The sequence below is a fragment of the Choristoneura fumiferana genome, chromosome 20 (assembly GCF_025370935.1).
Source record: "Choristoneura fumiferana chromosome 20, NRCan_CFum_1, whole genome shotgun sequence".
Classification (NCBI taxonomy): domain Eukaryota; kingdom Metazoa; phylum Arthropoda; class Insecta; order Lepidoptera; family Tortricidae; genus Choristoneura; species Choristoneura fumiferana.
The window spans coordinates 4746827-4766178 of NC_133491.1; the positions used below are offsets into that span (position 1 = coordinate 4746827).

The window sequence follows — 19352 nt, forward strand, 5'->3', positions numbered from 1 at the left end:
AAAAATACAACATATTTACTTTAGTTTCCTGTTAACCTTAGCGGTCCCTCGACACCGACGACGCTTAGATAAAAAATATTACTAGATACATATACTAAATTAACTTATATAACTTGGACAGTTAAGAAAAAAGGTCAAACACGCGTTTCGTACTCAACAAAGTTTATTAAGGAAACTGACAAAACACAGTGGTTACGGAACATCGTTATTATTTATAATGTAACACGCAAATAACCACATAAACAAAAGAAAACATTGGCTGGGAGAGATCGCGTGAGCCGCGGAAGACGCGGCTGCAGCGGGAGATGCACTTAATGCCCGAGCGTAGTGATGGATCGATCGCGACTGGTAATCCGCGGTCGGCGCGGCGGTCTCTCGCGCTGCATCTCGCGCATGCGCTGTACGAGGCGCAGGCGATGAAAAAACAAATGGCGGCCGGCTACTGCGAGCGTAGGGTACCGTTAGGGCGTTGATGGGTTCCGCGCGTTATAGTCTCCCCCTCTAGTCCGAGAAAGCGCCCTCGCAGTCGGACTAGGAGTCATTTTGTAAAATTTTTGCGCGGCCTACCACGACGTCGCTTCTGTCTGACTGGAGCTTCGACTTGGCCTACGAAAGGCGTAAGGTGCGAGACGTGGTATTTCCCTAAGTTGGAGCCGTCCTGTATATTTTCCAAGGAGTAAGTAGTCGGGCTAAACGCGGACGCGACCCGGTAGGGTCCGTCGCATCATGGTATGAATTTGGCTGTTTGGCCAGGGCCTGTATCGTTTGGCCCCTGGGTCTTAAGAAGAACAAGGTCACCCACCTTGTAATCTGGAGGCGGCCGACGACCTTCGTCTGCGTATTTTTTCTGAGACGCCTGGGCCTTCTCGTGCACGTCACGGGCCTCTTCTAATGTCGTGGACATACGTTTCAGGTGCGGCGTTATGTTTGGGACGAAATTGTCCGTCTCAATCACTGCTCGTAAGTCAGTGGCGGCGTCGGACGGTGCGCGCAGCTCCCTGCCGAAGGTTAGATAAGCCGGCGTGAACCCAGTGCTAGCAGTTACAGCTGAGTTCATGGCGTACCTGATCGCGGCGAGATGAGTGTCCCATGTTGCATGGTCCTGCCCGACGAGGATGGCCAGCTGGGGTTTGAGATCTCTGTTCTTTCTCTCGATCGGATTCGCCTCTGGATGGTAGTATGGAGTGAGGACTTGGTCGATGCCCAGCACGTGGCAGACCTGCTGCATGACTTCACTCACGAACTGCACGCCGTTGTCACTGAGAAGACGGCGAGGGACCCCATACCTGAAGAAGACTTCATTGATGAGAGTCTTGGCACACTCGAAACTCGTGGCTGACTCCAGCGGGAAAAGCTCGACCCAGCGCGAACAGACATCTTCTATTATTAGGATCCATTTGTTGTGTCGTGGCGTCTCCACCAACGGGCCAAAGAGGTCTACAGACACAACCTCGAACCGTTTGGACATCGCGGGGGTCTGGAGTAGCCCCGCGGGTTTCCTGGTGTCGGCCTTGTAGCGCTGACATGGCAAACATCCCTTGATGTGGTTGACGACGTAAGCTCGCATGCCAGGCCAGTAGAAGCGTGACTTGATGCGGCTTAGCGTTCGCTCGACCCCGAAGTGACCCGCCGTGGGTGCAACATGGAAATCGGCTAAGATAGCGGCGCGCTCGTGCTCAGGTACTACCAGACGCGCCTCCTCACTATCGTCCCCTTCAAGATCGTACCTGTATAAGATGCTGTCAGACACGATGTACCCGCGGTCGGACCAGGGTCTCCCCCTAAACGGGTCGTCGGATTCCATATCTTCGAGGATTTTACGTACCTCAGGATCCTTGAGTTGGTTTGCACGCATATCAGCGCTACCTCTCGACGGTAAGTCCACGACCGTAAGACAAAGATCGCAGCTTACGTTTTCAGTACAAACCGGGCGCGAGAGTGTGTCGGCGACGACATTTGCTCGTCCCGGTGTATACTCGATGCGTAGGTTAAACTCCTGCAAAGTTAACGCCCACCTAGCCAGGCGACCACTGGGAGAGCGCATGCTCATCAACCAGCGCAGGGGTTGGTGGTCGGACTTTACAGTAATTTGGGCTCCTTCAATATACCCGCGAAACTTACTCACGGCCCACACAACGGCTAATGCCTCGCGTTCTGTGGTCGAGTAGTTCTTCTCAGCGTCGTTGAGAAGGCGGCTCGCGTACTCCACTGGTCGCTCGTCAAGTCCCTCCCCCTGCATAAGGACAGCTCCTAAACAATACCCACTGCTGTCAGTTCTGAGGACGAACGGCTTTGTCTCGTCAGCTTGACGCAGAATGGGAGCGGATACGAGGAGAGACTTGACGCGCTCGAAAGCCTCTTGCTGCTTCGTACCCCAGTTCCAGGCGCTTGCCTTCTTGAGAAGATTCGTGAGTGGCCTCGCGACTTCGGCGTAATTAGGGATAAAACGGCGAAACCAACTGGACGTCTGCAAGAAACATTTTAAATGCTTCACGTTCTGAGGGGTGTTCATACCTGAGATGGCAGCCGTTTTATCTGAGTCTACGTGGATACCGCCCGGTACGATCACGTGCCCGAGGAACTTAACTGAGTCGCGAGCGAAATAACTTTTCGCTCGGTTGATTCGCAGCCCGAACATGGCGAGTCGGTCGAAGACGGCTCTGAGGTCTGTCAGGTGTCGTTCGAAAGGGCCCGGCGACAAGACGATCAGGTCATCTAGATACGCCAGTAGAGACACGTCCTTCACGTTGGACCGGAACCTATCGATCAACCGTTGGAACGTAGCGCCTGAGTTCCGCAAACCCATCGGCATACGTTTGAATCTGTACGTACCTTGAGGCGAAACGAATGCGGTCTTGTCTCGGTCATCTGGATGAACGTTTACCTGAAAATATCCAGACCGCAAATCTAGCGTTGTCATGAACTCGCTGGTTTTAGCCGTGTGCAAGATATCTTCGATTCTAGGGAGCGGGTATCTGTCGGCTTCGGTAACAGCGTTCAACTTACGATAATCGATGCAGAGCCTCATACTCCCGTCCTTCTTTGAAACTAAGACGACGTTAGAGGCCCAAGGCGATTCGCATTCCTCAATAACGTCGTCCCGTAACAATTTCTCCAGCTCCGTCTTCAAAGCTTCTCTGCGGCTTTGCGACAACCTATATGGTGACGCTATTGGCTCCTGGTTCTCGCTTACTTTAATCCTATGGGTAGCGAATTCGGTGGCCGGGCCGTTAGGAGCGAACTGAGGCGCTCTCTCCTCGATGAAAGCGTTGAGCGCGCGTGCTTGGTCCTGGGAGAGCTTTGATCCTTCGTCACCACGCAACGCCAAGCCGGATGACTCCGCACGCATCAGCTCGGTATCGCTGGTGCTGCTAAGGAAGTACCAACTTACGCACAAAAACGAAGCGACGTTCAGGGTCATCAGCAAAACTCCAAGAGTCCCGGGATCCATCCAGTACTATACCGGCTTTAGCCAGGAACTCGAAGCCCAAGAGAGTCCTGGTATCGTCACCAGGAAGAACCATGAAATTTGCTGAGAAACAGCGACCCTCGATGGTGATGGGCACCTCAGCAGTGAGGACATCTCTGGTCTGCTGGGTGCCGTCGGCCAGGCGTAGAGTTCGTTGTACGTTCTGAAAACTTACATTATTTGCTACCAAGATAGCATAAAGACTGGGGCTTGCAACACAGTGGGTGGCCCCAGTATCGATAATCGCCACTCCTTCACGATCAAAAACACTTATCATCAATGTCGGATGCGGTGTGCATTGCACGTCATTGTTATAGTTGAAGTCAGCATTTTTGTCGGAATTGCACGTCTCGCACCTTGACCTTATCACCCCTTGCTTCCCACAACCGTAACAACGAATAGGCGCGGCTACCCCATTCGAGACAGGCGCGGTTGTCCTATCCGTATTGGGTGCACTTACCCTATCCGAAATAGAAGCGTTTACCTTACTAGAAAAAGGTGCACTCACCCTATTTGCTCCGTTAGTGTTTCGACAGACTTCAGCGGCGTGGCCGTAGACTTTGCATGCTGAACATCGTACTCGATTACGTTTAGGCTTATCGGGCGCGTTCGGAATAGACCCACCCGTATTAGTGTTATAGACGCTAATCGCAGGTACTTTCTCAGTAACGCTATCGCTCGCAATAGTTGCAGAACTTAGTTTTATCGCGGATTCGTTTATCGTGTCTTCCGCGGCTCGCGCTTTACTTAACAAGCTATCCACTGACTCGATAGTGTCGCGCGGCAGACGTTTACGCACGCGCCTATGCAATAGGCCGTAAATTACGTCAATTTGCATCGTTTCCGGCACTACATACGGTAATTTAACTAATAACGCGCGTATCTTGCAAACAAATACTTCGGCGCGTTCGGACTGTTGTTCCGCGCTGAAAATTTCGCGCAAAATTTTATACGCCGGGCGCGGTGCGCCGTAAACTGCGCGTAGGCGGGTGGCGGCGTCGCTCCACGTAGTTACGGTGCTCTTCACGCCGCGCCACCACACGGCGGCGTCCCCTTCTAGCAGCATGGACAGGCCCCGCACGGCGTGCTCGTCGCTCACGGCGGTGCACTCCTTGTATACTTCCACGGCGTCCAGGAAAGCTTCTAGTACTTCTGGGTCTCGCGCGCGTCCGTTAAAACGCGCGGTGCACGTGCTGAAGTTCCCCGGCGGCGCGGCGGCGGCGGCTGGCTCGCTCGCGCGCGAAGTGGGTGTAGTCGCGGTCGATCGGAGGTTTTCAATCAAACTACGGTTGATTTCCGCTTGCGATTGTGCGAACGTATGCATGAACGACGCGACAAACTGCTCAGCGTTGAATAATTGTGACGGTGACGGCTGCGCCCTCGGTGTTGCAGAACCCGTGTCGCCGGCCGCGCGAGCCGATCCGGCGCCTCGTACCTCGCCGGCGGCGCGAGCGTCTTCGCCGGCATCGTCGTCGTATGTGTATTGCTCGTCTTCGGGCCGACCGGCACCCGCTCTCGTCGTCATCGGCATGATGGGGAGCAAGGCGCGTCGTAACACCAAAAACGGGGTGGGGACAGACACGACGCGTAGGTATCGCGAGAGTAGGTACGAACACACTGGTCACAGTTTATCGTCACGACACGTTTATATGTATTGATTTCACTTTGTCACATAACTAACTCGGCACTGTGAGTTCGGCCCCACGTTGGGCGCCATTATAACTTGGACAGTTAAGAAAAAAGGTCAAACACGCGTTTCGTACTCAACAAAGTTTATTAAGGAAACTGACAAAACACAGTGGTTACGGAACATCGTTATTATTTATAATGTAACACGCAAATAACCACATAAACAAAAGAAAACATTGGCTGGGAGAGATCGCGTGAGCCGCGGAAGACGCGGCTGCAGCGGGAGATGCACTTAATGCCCGAGCGTAGTGATGGATCGATCGCGACTGGTAATCCGCGGTCGGCGCGGCGGTCTCTCGCGCTGCATCTCGCGCATGCGCTGTACGAGGCGCAGGCGATGAAAAAACAAATGGCGGCCGGCTACTGCGAGCGTAGGGTACCGTCAGGGCGTTGATGGGTTCCGCGCGTTATAGTTAGGCTAATTTTGCGGGAAATCAGCATAGTCCCCGTAGGATAGGGATAAACGAATTCTTCGCAGATGCAGTCGCGGGCAACAGCTAGGTAGTGCATAATTATTTTTTACTTTTTAGTTGCCTTTTTTAGCGGCGTTTTTTTCGGGCGTTTTATTTTTGCTGGCGTTTTTTTTGAAGTTATACGAGTAATGTGTGTAGAAAGGCCACACATTCAATACGCATTTGTTTTTCGCTTTACTCGTAATTACGCATGTATGTAAGTACCTGAATGTAACTGTGTATTGAATGTCACGGAATCTTTCAACTTCATTTTCACCCATTATTAACCCCCGACGCAAAAAGAGGGGTGTTATAAGTTTGACCGCTGTGTGTGTCTGTATGTATGTGTGTCTGTCTGTGGCACTGTAGCTCTTAAACAGGTGGACCGATTTAAATGCGGTTTTTTTTAATGCAGGTTATCCAGCGATGTTTCTTAGATATGTTTTATCAAAATTAGTTTAGCCGTTTTTGAGATATTGAACTTTGAAGTGACAAAGTCGGGGGTTTTGCAACTTTTTCTTGGTTAGGTGATTTATTGAAGCTGTGGTGGCCTAGTGGTTTGACCCATCGCCTCTCAAGCAGAGGGTCGTGGGTTCAAACCCCGGCTCGCACCTCTGAGTTTTTCGAAATTCATGTGCGGAGTTACATTTGAAATTTACCACGAGCTTTGCGGTGAAGGAAAACATCGTAAGGAAACCTGCACAAACCTGCGAAGCAATTCAATGGTGTGTGTGAAGTTCCCAATCCGCACTGGGCCCGCGTGGGAACTATGGCCCAAGCCCTCCCATTCTGAGGGGAGGCCTGTGCCCTGCAGTGGGACGTATATAGGCTGGGATGATGATGAGGTTATTTATTGTTGTATTGATACGAAACGAAATTTTGCGTAGTTCTGATGACAATGCGAATGGTACTAACGACCTGAGGGTTTATTGCGTAACGTTTCTGACACTCGCGATCACAATCAAATGACAGTTTTCGCATACAAATCTGTCATTTGATTGTGATCGCTAGTGTCAGAGACGTTACGCAATGGACCGTCTGATTTGACGATGAAGCCGAAAGCTATACACTGAAACTCTGGGATCGTTTTCATATTATCCGATCCGATATCGGTATTGGCCGACGACGACGTTCCGATACGGCCGGCTCAAAATGGCCGCTACGCATCAGGCTCTGCGCACGCAGAGACAATTTAGAGACACGCATAGCACACATACAAACTTTATCGTCTGACAGCCTACGGGCGTCCGATGGTGCCGTGAACGTATCGGTGTCGGCTCCGATATCCGATATCAGTCCGAACAATGTGAAAGACAGGTGCATATTTCATACATTTTACTTGCCCCGATATCGTATCGTCGTCCGATACCGATATCGGATCGGATAATGTGAAAACGCTCTTAAGACGTTATTAACGTTACCTAGCCGAGTTTGGGCGCGCAGGAAAAAATAATCTTAGGGCGTATTTTAATCAAGAATGGTATCCAGGGTCTGACAATGAGACACTGGAACTTTAATACATGACAACGACCTTGATGCCTTGAGAAATTATTTCCCTGCTTTCCACACTGCAGTGCTGGGTTCGAAATTCATAGTTGGAAATAGAGATCGCTACACTCTCACATCAAATCCTTTCGTCACCTTTTCGATACCCGCTTAGATAACGCTTCATTATACATCCTCGCACCGCATCGCTCTAGTGAAAACAGCCGAGCGGAGCAAGCATTGCAGGTGGTAGGACCTCGTGCAAGGTCCGCCCGGATTGCTACCACCATCTTGCTCGCTAATCCTGCCGTGAAGCAGCAGTATTTGCACTGTTGTGTTTCGGCGTGGAGAGTAAGACAGCCGGTGAAATTACTGGCACTTCAGGTATCCCATCTTAGGCCTCTAGGTTGGCAACGCATCTGCAATACCAGGGGTATTTATGGGCGGTGGTGATCTCTTACCATCAGGAGACCCACTTGCTCGTTTTCCATCCAGTAAAGTAAAATAAAAAAGCATAGGTAAATAAAGCGTTTCTCATGTCTCGAACCAATGTTCATGAAAAACACATTCTTCGCTACATATCCTCGCACATCTCTGGTGGAAACACAGCCTAAAACTGGGTACGATACATTGTTTTCCAGAGGTGAAGAGATGGACTAAGTACATCAATTAAATCGACCCTTGAAAGCTTTTAAGTCCATTGTTCGTTGTTTCAGTTTTTTGATACAAGAAAGTCATAAATCATGTCCTAGAAAAGCTTTTTCTGCATAATTTATGAATGGGAGTTCAGTTTTTATGAAGGTTTGAAAGATTTTTGCTGCTTGCCAAACCGGAACTAGTTTTTGATGTATAGAGGTCATTTATTGTAATTTAATAGACTATTTATGGCAAGACAGTGGTTGCACAGCCAAAAAGAAAGAGTTAAGTATGACGTTAATTAAAGAGATCGCGTTTTGAATCCCGTGGGGACAATGTCTAATCACCATCATCATATCAGCCGTAGGATGTCCACTGTTGGACCTCCAGCTGTTTAGATTGGAAGAGGCCTGCATACACCCCATAAGCCCGCGGCTTCGCCCAGGTCATCCAGCCGACCATCTCGTTGGTGGACTGGCGTGGTTTCGCGGTGTTCATTCGAGAACTTTTCGGCCTCAATAGCCATCTTTAAACGTTAAAACCTATGCCAGATTCACTTATTGTAAAAATCCCCTCGTCACGTAAATATCTTGTACGTGAAATGTATCACGCGCCATTTATTTGCATTTTACCCTTACGTTGCTACGTAAATGTACATACGTAATGTGGCGGTAAAATTTCATTTGTGAATATGGCTTCCGTCATTCCAAAGGAGCCTGACTTTTAACAAACGGGAGGAAAGTTATGAAATGGAATTTATTATCACGTAATAATTCAGTTTTCTTATAGTGAAAGTGAAAGTCGTGGTATCCTAATAGTTTGACCTATGCTATGGCCGCACAAGCAAAGAGTTGTGGGGTTAAACCTAAACTCGCATCTCTGAGATTTTTGAAATTTATGTGCGAAATTGCATTTGTAATTTACCATGAGCTGTTCTGTAAAGGAAAAATTATGAGTAAACCTGTCCTCAGCTGTTGTCTGTTGCCCTCAACCAGAATCGTTCGCTAAGTCCACATCTTTTTTTTTATTCGACTGGATGGAAAACGAGCAAGCGGGTCTCCTGATGGTAAGAGATCACCACCGCCCATAAACATCTGTAACACCAGGAGTATTGCAGATGCGTTGCCAACCTAGAGGCCTAAGATGGAATACCTCAAGTGCCAGTAATTTCTCCGGCTGTCTTACTCTCCACGCCGAAACACAACTGTATCTAAATCAATCTAGTAAAGCAAAATCCTTCGATAGTCTTCTGTAGTTCGAGTGTCACATATAAACAAAATCATAAGTCAAAAAATGGTAAAGGCTTGTATCAAAAAGGTTCTGCAACAATCTCCTCCTCGCTGCGAGAGCAGCATCTGTGGTGGCAGCAGCTGGCAGTTTCAGTAGCGGCAGCGGGCTCGTCGGCGGTTGCGCACAGGAGGGTAACCTTTGGTCTGGTCTGGTCTGGTCGCACCATCAGCCACGTTCAATTGCCCTGGACGCCATTGCCATCCAAGCAGTGAGTTAAAGAGATCCGGTCCACTCCTTAGTTCCGTATCCAAGGAAATCCTGTTCGTCTGAGCTTTGGCGTCAAATACTGGCCGAACTTCCTTTGCATAGCCCTTTTCTAGCACGTTGACAACCTGTTTTTCATAATCTGTGGGCAAAGCTGGTATCGTTGTTCATGTTTCTCTCAATAGTCTTTAGTCGGCATTCTGCGCTTTGTCTGTTGTCAGGGAGTTTCACGTCATCAGATCTCCACAAAAGTCCCGCCTCCCCTCTGTTATCTCGTGCACGTCGTTCTTCAGACGAATTCCTGTGACTGTCGTCGCGCTTGACCCCAATGCTGTCAATTGTGCCCCAATCGTGCTGTCTATCATCTTGGTGATCATGCAAATGACAGCCATAATCAACACTGTTTGGTTTTCCGGCGGCAAATCCATGCAAGACCCAACCTAATCGGGTAAGCGAGGCAACGGGCTCATTCTTTCGGCCTTCTCTCACCTGCCTGCTTACTATTAAAAACCAATAATCTTGGCCGATAATCATAGTGGGTTTACCTCTAAATGTCTGTATGGGAATATCCGTCAGGTGTGGCAGCGATGCCAAGTCGGTGCAGTCCAAGCTTTGCGTGGGAAGTGTCAAGTTGTCAACTGTGCGAACGTTATCTAATTTGTGCGTGCCCTCTGACGTGCGAAGTGTCAATGACACGCGGTGACTTGGCGTGCACAAACAGTCCCCTACAGCACCATGAAGCTTGAGGTCCGCTACCGGACCCTCGGCACCAACTGTTTCAGCCACACGACGCTCGACTAAGGAAACCGTTGACCCTTCATCTAGGAGAGCAAAAGTCGACATACTTCCTGCTGGCCCCTCTACGGTGACTGGTAAGACCTTCAGGTAAACCTTCTTGCTCGCTTGGTCCCAAACATTTGCCGTCGTATAAGAACATTCAGGTTTACCTTCTTTCTTGTCCTCGCCTTTATGCCAGTCGTCTCTATGCAGCAGCGAGTGATGGCCACGCTTGCAGGTCGTGCACTTCTTCTTCGAACGGCAGCGGTCACGGCGGTGCCTCGACTTCAGACACACAAAGCATAGCTTTTTCTCGCAAGCCCAATCCCAGCGCTTATTGACATCGAGTATTCTGTAATCAGAGCAGTTATCAATTGAGTGGTCTGTCTTACCACAATAAATACATGTGAGCATCTTCTTTGTTTCAGCGACGGCGTTGACAGACGACTCATCCTCCTCCTCTGTGATTGTAAGTACAGGTCGTTTGGATGTCGATGGGATAAATCTCGCTGTGGGCTTCTGGGGTAATTCGACTGCACCAGCGTTACATACCTTCTCAGCTTCTGACATGAGGTACTGTGCGAGCGCAGATAGTCTGGGTGCACATTTGTCTGACGCTGCCCAATAATCCAACCAGCGGTATACTAAAGACTCCGTCAGCTTACCGACCACCTCGGTAACCAGGTCTGGACTGTGTAAGTATTCCATCCGCTCTGTCGCCTCTATTGCCGCTACACAGTTTGCGACCTTGGTCGCCAAGACGAGTAGGTCGGAGCGCGCGCCAGTGAGCTTCGGCAGCCTCTTCATGCTTCCTATAAGCTTGTGCAGCACCAGGTCGGGACGGCCAAATCGCATTTCCAACGTCTTCAAAATATCGGCTGCGGAAGAGCGCGTGGTGATTAATCGGGCCGCCACCGCTTCCCAAGCCTCTCCTGTCAGGCATCGTTGTAGGCGGGCCACGTTCTCTTCGTCAGAATATTGACCGATCACTGTCGTCGTTTCAAAGGCGCTCTTAAAGCGAAGCCAGTCAAGCGGGTCACCTGAGAAGGTTGGCAAATCTCTAGTTGAGAGGCGTTCGATGAGCTTGTCGCCGGTAGGTGCGGGATGGCTTACTTGTTTGACAGCTTCGGTTATGGCAACAGCCAACGAGGCGATGTCTTTGTCAGGGTGATCTCGCAGCTTAACCCGCTCAGGTTCATAATCATGGTGGGCGCACTGACCTCGATGCTCATCAACCCATTCTTGCACCCTGGACTCCGCGGAAGCACGCGACGACTTGCCGTCCTCGTCGAGGAGCGCTAGTTGTTCCGATAATCGTGCCTCGATCAACTCGCGCTCTGTGTCCAATCGTTGTTGCTCTAATTTTGTCTCAATAGCCAACCTTTCTTTTTCCAGCTCTGCTTTTTCCCGGGCCGCCGCGCGCGCCTCCAGGAGTCGTTTCTGAGAGGCGGTGCTCCGCACCGTGCCCGCGCCGGATGAATGTGCTGATCGCATAGATGGCTCTTTAGTGACAGCCGCATTCGATTTTCGTAACTCGGTTTTATTTTTGTTCGTTCCGACTCCGGCAATTCGTCCGCTACGGAGTCGAATTTGTTCTTCATCCATGTCCAAATTAATCCGGTTCGAAGGACCACTTTGTATCTAAATCAATCTAGTAAAGCAAAATCCTTCGATAGTCTTCTGTAGTTCGAGTGTCACATATAAACAAAATCATAAGTCAAAAAATGGTAAAGGCTTGTATCAAAAAGGTTCTGCAACAACAACAGTGCAAGCACTGCAGCTTCACGGTAGGATTAGCGAGCAAGATGGTGGTAGCAATCCGGGCGGACCTTGCACAAGGTCCTACCACCTGCAAAACCACACAGTTTAGTTTGATTTGGTTGGCGTTCGGCGGTTTAGTCAGCCCGAACTATCCATAGTTGAGAGCGATTTGTTTCAATTTCTCTCTCGTATACTATTTACATGTACTAAGAGCAGAGAGGAGATGGAAACCGTCCGTCTCTCTCTCTCTATCTATTCCATACCACATCTGACCACTGCGTAGCAGAAAGATTGGAGCTCGACTCGCTACGCAAGGAGACTTTAGCAGAAAAGAAGTATATTCGGAAGCTCGCTTATCTCGTAACGCATCGGCCAGTAGAGGCTCTGTATAATAGAGCTGGATCGTTACGTATTTTTTTTGAAACGTAACGTAACAGTTTATTTTTGACAAGTAACAGTTTCGAAAAAATATTACTTTAAATACAGTTTCTTTACTACTGCTTGGTTTCGGTTCAAAGGAAATGAAAGCTTCGTTATCAAGTGTAGCTCTTTAGGATATACTCAACTATATGAACAGTTTGCTTCAAGAAACAGTTTTTTTTTAAATATTATAAAACATTTGTTGTGAAGAGTTTAAGATAAGAATCTGCTATTTGTTCTTGTGAGAAAATTTCCTCAAATTAACGCATCTATGTGCATCCATGGTATCGTTCATCAAGTCGAAGAGTATGTCTAAAGAAACTGTTTTTCGTTTCGGCACTAAACTTTTACTCCGTTACTTTATAAGAAACTACAGAAAATAACGCTCAGCTCTACTGTAGTATAAGCCGAATATTGCGATGATTATCTGAGCCCAAACATGTAACACTCCAGTTTAAGGGCTCGAGTTATCTCCAACACTGCCAAAAGGTCATCATTATGAGCTGGAAGACGTCCACCGTTGAGCAAAGGCCCCTTACCACAATGAATAACAAATCGCCACTTGCATCCACCTAGTAGGAGGCCTGCTAACGCTTTGTGCTCTGTTCTCGGGTCATAGACATATTGTATTTACTTATCTATACCTTGCTTGCCCAGTATTCATAAGTAGTAGTACTTACAAGTTTTGCTCAGTTTGGGACTAGGTCAATTATAATGTAAATTGCCCCATGATATTTATTTATTTATTCGTCTACTTTATTATGGCCATAGACACAGGAAAATGTTTTTTTTTTTCATTATAGTTAACCATTATAAATAGTCACGTTGACAGAAAAAGAAAACAAATATTCTATTACCAGTGAGTTAAGTATTTCTCTTGAAAACAGGATAACAGAACCATTTCGGCCTAGGTAATATCTACATCAAAGGATAATTCCACGTTTTATGTGCATTAATGGTGATATTATAGGAGTAATAAAAACAATATTAAACTACAGGGTGCTGGTGTAGTCATAAAACCGGTAATAGTACCGGTTTTGCCGAACAGCAATATTAAATATTTATTAAATGAAATATCGCTGAACTCGATATACCGAGTTTTATTTATTTATTTATTAGAATTCGTGTTTAACCGCACTCGCACGTGTAAATCATTAGGTAAATATCGCTAGATGGCGTTAGTATAGTGAGGTCCGTTTGAGATTTGCTCATGATTGGTTAAATAACTAAATGAGCCAATAGCCAGCAACATAAATTCTAACTTCTACTACATAAATTCTAACTTCTACTACATTAATTCTAATTCTAAATTCTACTACCTACTATTATAAATGCGAAAGATTGTATGTGTGTGTGTGTGTTTGTTACTCCTTCACACTAAAATGGCTGGCCGGATTTGGATGAAATTTGGTATGGAGGTCGAAGACGTTTGACGTTTGCAGCAAGCGTTTGACAATGAGAACCTTACTAATTTAGCTACATTGTCACGTAGAACGTTCTCACGGTAAGTGTCATAATAAATTGCCGTCAAGCAATGCGATGTCACTATGACTTCCACGGTGGGTCACAAATTCACGATTGAGTTGATTCGAGTGTGCTTTGCTACAAATAGAACCTGTAATATTATCTTCACAATTAAAGCTTGCAAGAAAAGCATTCACAATAAACATATAAACCTCAAAGCAATTTCCCACCAATCTTCGCAGCGAAATCTACAAAAGGAATGACATTTGCATACTTTATAAACAAATTAGTCGTTTTCGCAGAGAAACAATCAAAAGTACTTATTTTAAACCCTGTTACGCTGTTTACGCTTTATAGAGCACTTACGGCTGTAAACAAGGAGTATTATTTACGTAGTTAAGAGCTAATGCACTATTTATACTCTTTTTTATTTTATTTAAATTAAATTAAAAGTACTACTCTTCAAATTTTGAAAACAAATTATGGTAGGGTCACATGACGATGATGCCTATGACGATATCGAAGCCTTCGCAATCATCATCATCTTCAGAGCAACACAACCGTACAACATGCTACCAGATGTTTGACTCATCATCATAATATGGTCGCGGGTGAGCAATGAAATTATTTTAGTTTTAGTAAAGTAACGCCTGATTCAATCAATTATATTAACTATTTTTCATACTTCTACGCGAACGGAGTCGCGGGCAACAACTAGTTTTATTATAAAATAATGCTAAAACTATTTAATACAATATCAATATCTGAGGGACCGTCTGTGCTTGTTAGTTTTTTACGCTAAATTGAATGGAATTTAGTAGGCAGATAGCTGAATCTTATTAACATTATATTAGCATTTTAATGTTCCTACAAATGTATGGAAGAAGAATGAAAATCTTATAGTCAAAAAAAAACAAACAAAAACTATAGTTTTCAATATTGTTAATAAAACTATGAACAGCATATAAACTAAAATATTTACTTAACTTAATACACGATTATATATGATTAATCTATCACTGTCCACGATCGATTCGAAAAAGGTATAACGTATGCTATAATTTGTTGAATAAGTTAACAATTAACACATAGGCATCTTATATGCTGACTTTCCTGTAGGCAAGGATATGGATTTGTAAAAGAAAGGATGACAAAATCATTCGGGAGATCGAAAAAAAAAAAACAAACGAAAAGATACTAATACTAAATCATTAAAACAAAACTGTCACGAACAACTGTTTACGAAAAGTTCAAAGTTCGTGTTATTTATATCATGTGATTTATTTTGCAAAATAATAGTAGGTAACCGGAAAAATAATGGCAATCTCTTTCATTTTGGGAGACAGACAAAACCCGATAGTTTCCGTTCATGTTCGGTTTAATATTAAGGAAATAAACTTTCCAAATAGAGAAAAGGCGAAAAAGAACAGTATTGCTTTACTCGTAAACTTAGACGATTCAATAAAATCCCGCCTTTCAATTCTTCCTAAAATAAATATCACCCAAGATATTGCGCTAGTTCTGGTTCTTGGTCCCGAAGGTCCAACTTTTGCGTCATATTTGGTTGACCCACTTAATAGTGCCCCCGAGGGTCTATTGTGACACAATTTGTTCCAAGTTTTTGTATGATTCGGACGAATATTTTTGCCTTCTTTGAGATTGTATAAACTTTTTAGGCTTCGTATTTACACATTCCAACGAGCTTTTGACTGCGAATTTATTCACGCAGAAAAAAAATGAAATTTGCCCTTTTTCGATTTAGATTAGATTCGACCCCCGACGCAAAAAGAGGGGTGTTATAAGTTTGACCGCTATGTGTGTCTGTCTGTGTGTCTGTATATCTCTGTGTGTGTGTGTGTCTGTCTGTCTGTCTGTGGCACCGTAGCTCTTAAACGGGTGGACCGATTAGAATGCGATTTTTTGTATGAAAGCAGGTTTTCTAGCAATGGTTCTTAGACATGTTTCATCAAAAGAGGTTTAACCGTTTTTGAGATATTGAACTTTGAAGTGACAAAGTCGGAAGTTTTCCAATTTTTGTTGGTTAGGTTATGGGTATGTATCGGTCACAAAACATTTTAATAAGTATATAAACCCCCAGTGGGTTTTCCATTAGTGGCGTTATAAGTCCAATGTTATTTATTTGTTTCAATTATATTAAATAAAAAAGGTGTATGCAAGGCAACGGTAATGCAAGTTCTTACAGTCAAAAAAATAATCAATTGTAAATAATATAGAAGATTTACAATGAGGTGACCAATTAACACACAAAAAAAAAACAATAATCTTTGCATTGGTGACAGATTATTTCGTGTTTCACATTAATTTTCACTGCAAATGAAATGAGAAATTTGTAATTTGTCTGCCAAAATACAAAAGAAGAGGAAACCCAATTACAGTTTTACATAAGGCTTTCTCAACGCTTTTGGAACGTTTCCTGGTTGATATTTAAACGTTTGTTTAACGTAATTAATGCATTTTCTGTTTCTTGAAGGGTCTATTTAATTTTGCGTATCCTCGCTTCCTCGTATAAATATTTTTAGTAGCTAATTCGAATGTCTGAGTACGAAACGTACGTAATGAGTAAGTCAGTTTTATTAACCCCCGAAACAAAAAGAGCGGTGTTATAAGTTTGAACGCTATGTGTGTCTGTTTGTCGGTCAGTGGCACCGTAGCTCTTAAACGGGTGGACCGATTTTAATGCTGTTTTTTTTTAAAATTGAAAGCAGGTTTTCTAGCGATCGTTTTGAGACATGTTTTATTAAAATCGGTTCAGCCGTTTTTGAGATATTAAACTTTGAAGACGAGGGTTTTCCAACTTTTTGTTGGTTAGAAGATGAAAATCAACATTTTATATCATAATAACTTTATTTTTCAATCTCACGACTTCGTCTATAAAAGGTTTGTTTATTGCTTTCTCGCGAGAATGTGCAGGTTGCTTAGGGCATTAAATAGTCTTAATCCGGCACCGCATAGACGCAGTACTAGATTTCCAGCCCTCATACTTTAAACAAAAAAAAAACAAATACAATCAATTTCAAATCATTTCAGAACAATAGTTTTTCATCAAATATTTCGAACTATAACCATAACAAAACATCGAACATGATAACGAACAGAGGTTGACATTAAGATCTTCGAAATATAGGAACTAATATAAATAGGATTTCATCCAAAGTAAACGGATTACTGAAATCCTCTTTGATACAGTGTTCGGTCTGTAAGACGGAGCGACCCCGACCAAGAATGTATAAACTAACCAGGACTGTGCAATTTGTTAAAGAAAAACCAAATGGAACCAATTGAGAAAGCTCAGAATGACCTTGTCTATTTTGGCGGCCGATCGTAAAATCCGCCAGATCACGAGGTTCCTAGGCATATCGTGAAATGGCGCCATTTCATGAATTGGCTAAGGGAAATCCGCCATGTTGTTCAAAACTCACCGTTTAACGATTTGCCTAGTGACATGTAGGCAGATCATGAAATTCCTAGGCATATCATGAAACGCCGCCTGATTTGGCCAGTTTAGGCAGATCATGAAATTCCTAGGCATATCATGAAACGCCGCCATAACGGTTCTGGCACTTCGCGGCCGCTGCTTCGGCACGCTCGCTCCGCTCGCTCGGCTCGTGCGTAATGGTCATAATTCATACTAACCACTCCTCGCTTCGCTCGTCGTACCTAAATTTCTCTATTTTTCAGCATATAAACGATGTGCCCGGTATAAAGCTAGGAATATCGACGAATGCGTTGCTCTAATCGATCTGCCGTATTGTTTATCAGGCACATCGTGATACGCCGGGCCAACTTTTAGGAATGGCGCCATTTCATGATATGCCTAGGAATTTTGTGATCTGGCGGATTTTATGATCGGCCGCCGACATCTATATTCCTATTGTGTCACTTTCTCTTCTCTCTTCTTTAATTTAAGAGCTGACTGACACGCTCGTGTCCGAGGAGTAACCGCCACTCCGCACAGTCTTCAGCTGTTTGTCTTCCTGATACAACACGACACCCACTTTCTCCTTCACTTGGTCTAAATAGGTCAATCCCTTCATCTGTCGCGACTTTTTTTAACTTTTTTTCTAAATAGGATTTAAAAAAATGTTCACCTTCCTAACTGGATGCTGTTTTGCAATACTGAGTTAACCCACTGTCATTTTGCAATACAATGTCAACTGTAAAAATCCTTTTCTAAGGGTTGATAATGTATTGCAGAATTAAGCAGGGTTAACATACTACTGCTTTTCAGCATCCACTCGTATAGAATGCTGAAAATAGCCTAGCAATCTCATAGTCATCTCCGTTACTTGTTCTCACTTATATGCGGTCTCGCAAACATGTCAATGTTATGGAATTCAGTGCTAACTCGTCCATATTCTTGCCTAGTATCCATAGTACAAGCTTTGCTTTGTTTGAGACTAGATCAATTGGTGTCTTGTCCCTTGATATTTGATTTGAATATAACGAAAGCTTCACGTTAAGTTTGTCAGCTGTATTTAGTTTCATAGGTATTAAATTTCTGATGATTACACGTGCTTTTATCCGGAACCGAAGTATTATGCAAACAACAATTCCAATTACGATCGTTCGACTGAGCTACCCGTAGTTTGAGGCTGTGTAAATAATTGTCACATGCCATATATTTGCCATGTATTGTATTGTACCTATTTGTCACATTTGTAATGTGATATGTAATAAATAAATGATTATACAATACAATACAATAGGCAATGGCATTAGTGGCAATGGGCAGGCCTCCCACAAGGTGGACTGACGACATCGTGAGAGTAGCGGGAAACCGGTGGATGCAAGTGGCGAGTTGTCGTTCATTGTGGCGTTCTAAGGGGGAGGCCTTTGTCCAGCAGTGGACGTCTTCGGGCTGATGATGACATTACAAATATGGATCGAATCTACATACCATATCATAATAATACATATCATATTATATTGTATTGTATTGTATTGTACTGTATTGTAATTATTAGCAGTATCGTAGCAGGTGGAAACAAATAGTCTCTGCCTGCGCCTTAGTTGGGAAAGAGGCGTGATTGTTTGTACGTAGGTATGTATTTATTATTTTATTCTACTATACCAAATACATCAAACGTCGAGAATAACTAATATTAATAACCATATGGGAATAACTGTCCTGTTATTCATTCTGTTTTTCTTATACATAAAATATAATGTATGCAATAATGGAAATCGGTATCATAGTTAGGGTGTAAAATTGAAAGTAAAGATAGAAGAATATTTTTTTTAATTTTTCTAGGTTGTCATCTGAAGTAAAAAATACCGTATAGAATATAGAGATTTATACGTCTATGTTCAGTTTGTTCAGCATAACTACGTTTTATCTATGTTAAACCACTGGACGTTGTAAGATAAGATGTCTCAATAAACCAAGATGGAGCTGCTAGGGAGTAGAATGAATTAGTCGCCCCGAACCTTATCATCATCATCATCCCAGCCTATATACGTCCTACCGCTGGGGCACAGGCTTCCTCTCAGAATGAGAGGGCTTGGGTCGTAGTTTCCACGCGAGCCCAGTCCGGATTGGGAACTTCACACACATCATAATTGAATTGCTTCGCACGTTCATGCAGGTTTTCTCACGATGTATTCCTTCACCGTAAAGCTCGTGGTAAATTTCAATGTAATTTCGCACATGAATTTAGAATAACTCAGAAATGCGAACCGGGTTC

At 44.7% G+C, this 19352-nt stretch overlaps 2 protein-coding genes across 2 annotated transcripts in view; one reads left to right on the plus strand and one right to left on the minus strand.

Annotated features, from left to right (window-relative positions):
• The window catches only part of LOC141439211 (atrial natriuretic peptide receptor 1-like), a 456076-nt gene that overhangs the window by 86833 nt on the left and 349891 nt on the right, over positions 1-19352 (plus strand). The gene's annotated exons all lie outside the window — the stretch shown is intronic.
• Positions 3372-5529, minus strand: LOC141439347 (uncharacterized). The gene has a single exon (XM_074103634.1). The coding sequence runs from the start codon at positions 4998-5000 to the stop codon at positions 3372-3374; it is 1629 nt and encodes a 542-aa protein (XP_073959735.1). The 5' UTR covers positions 5001-5529.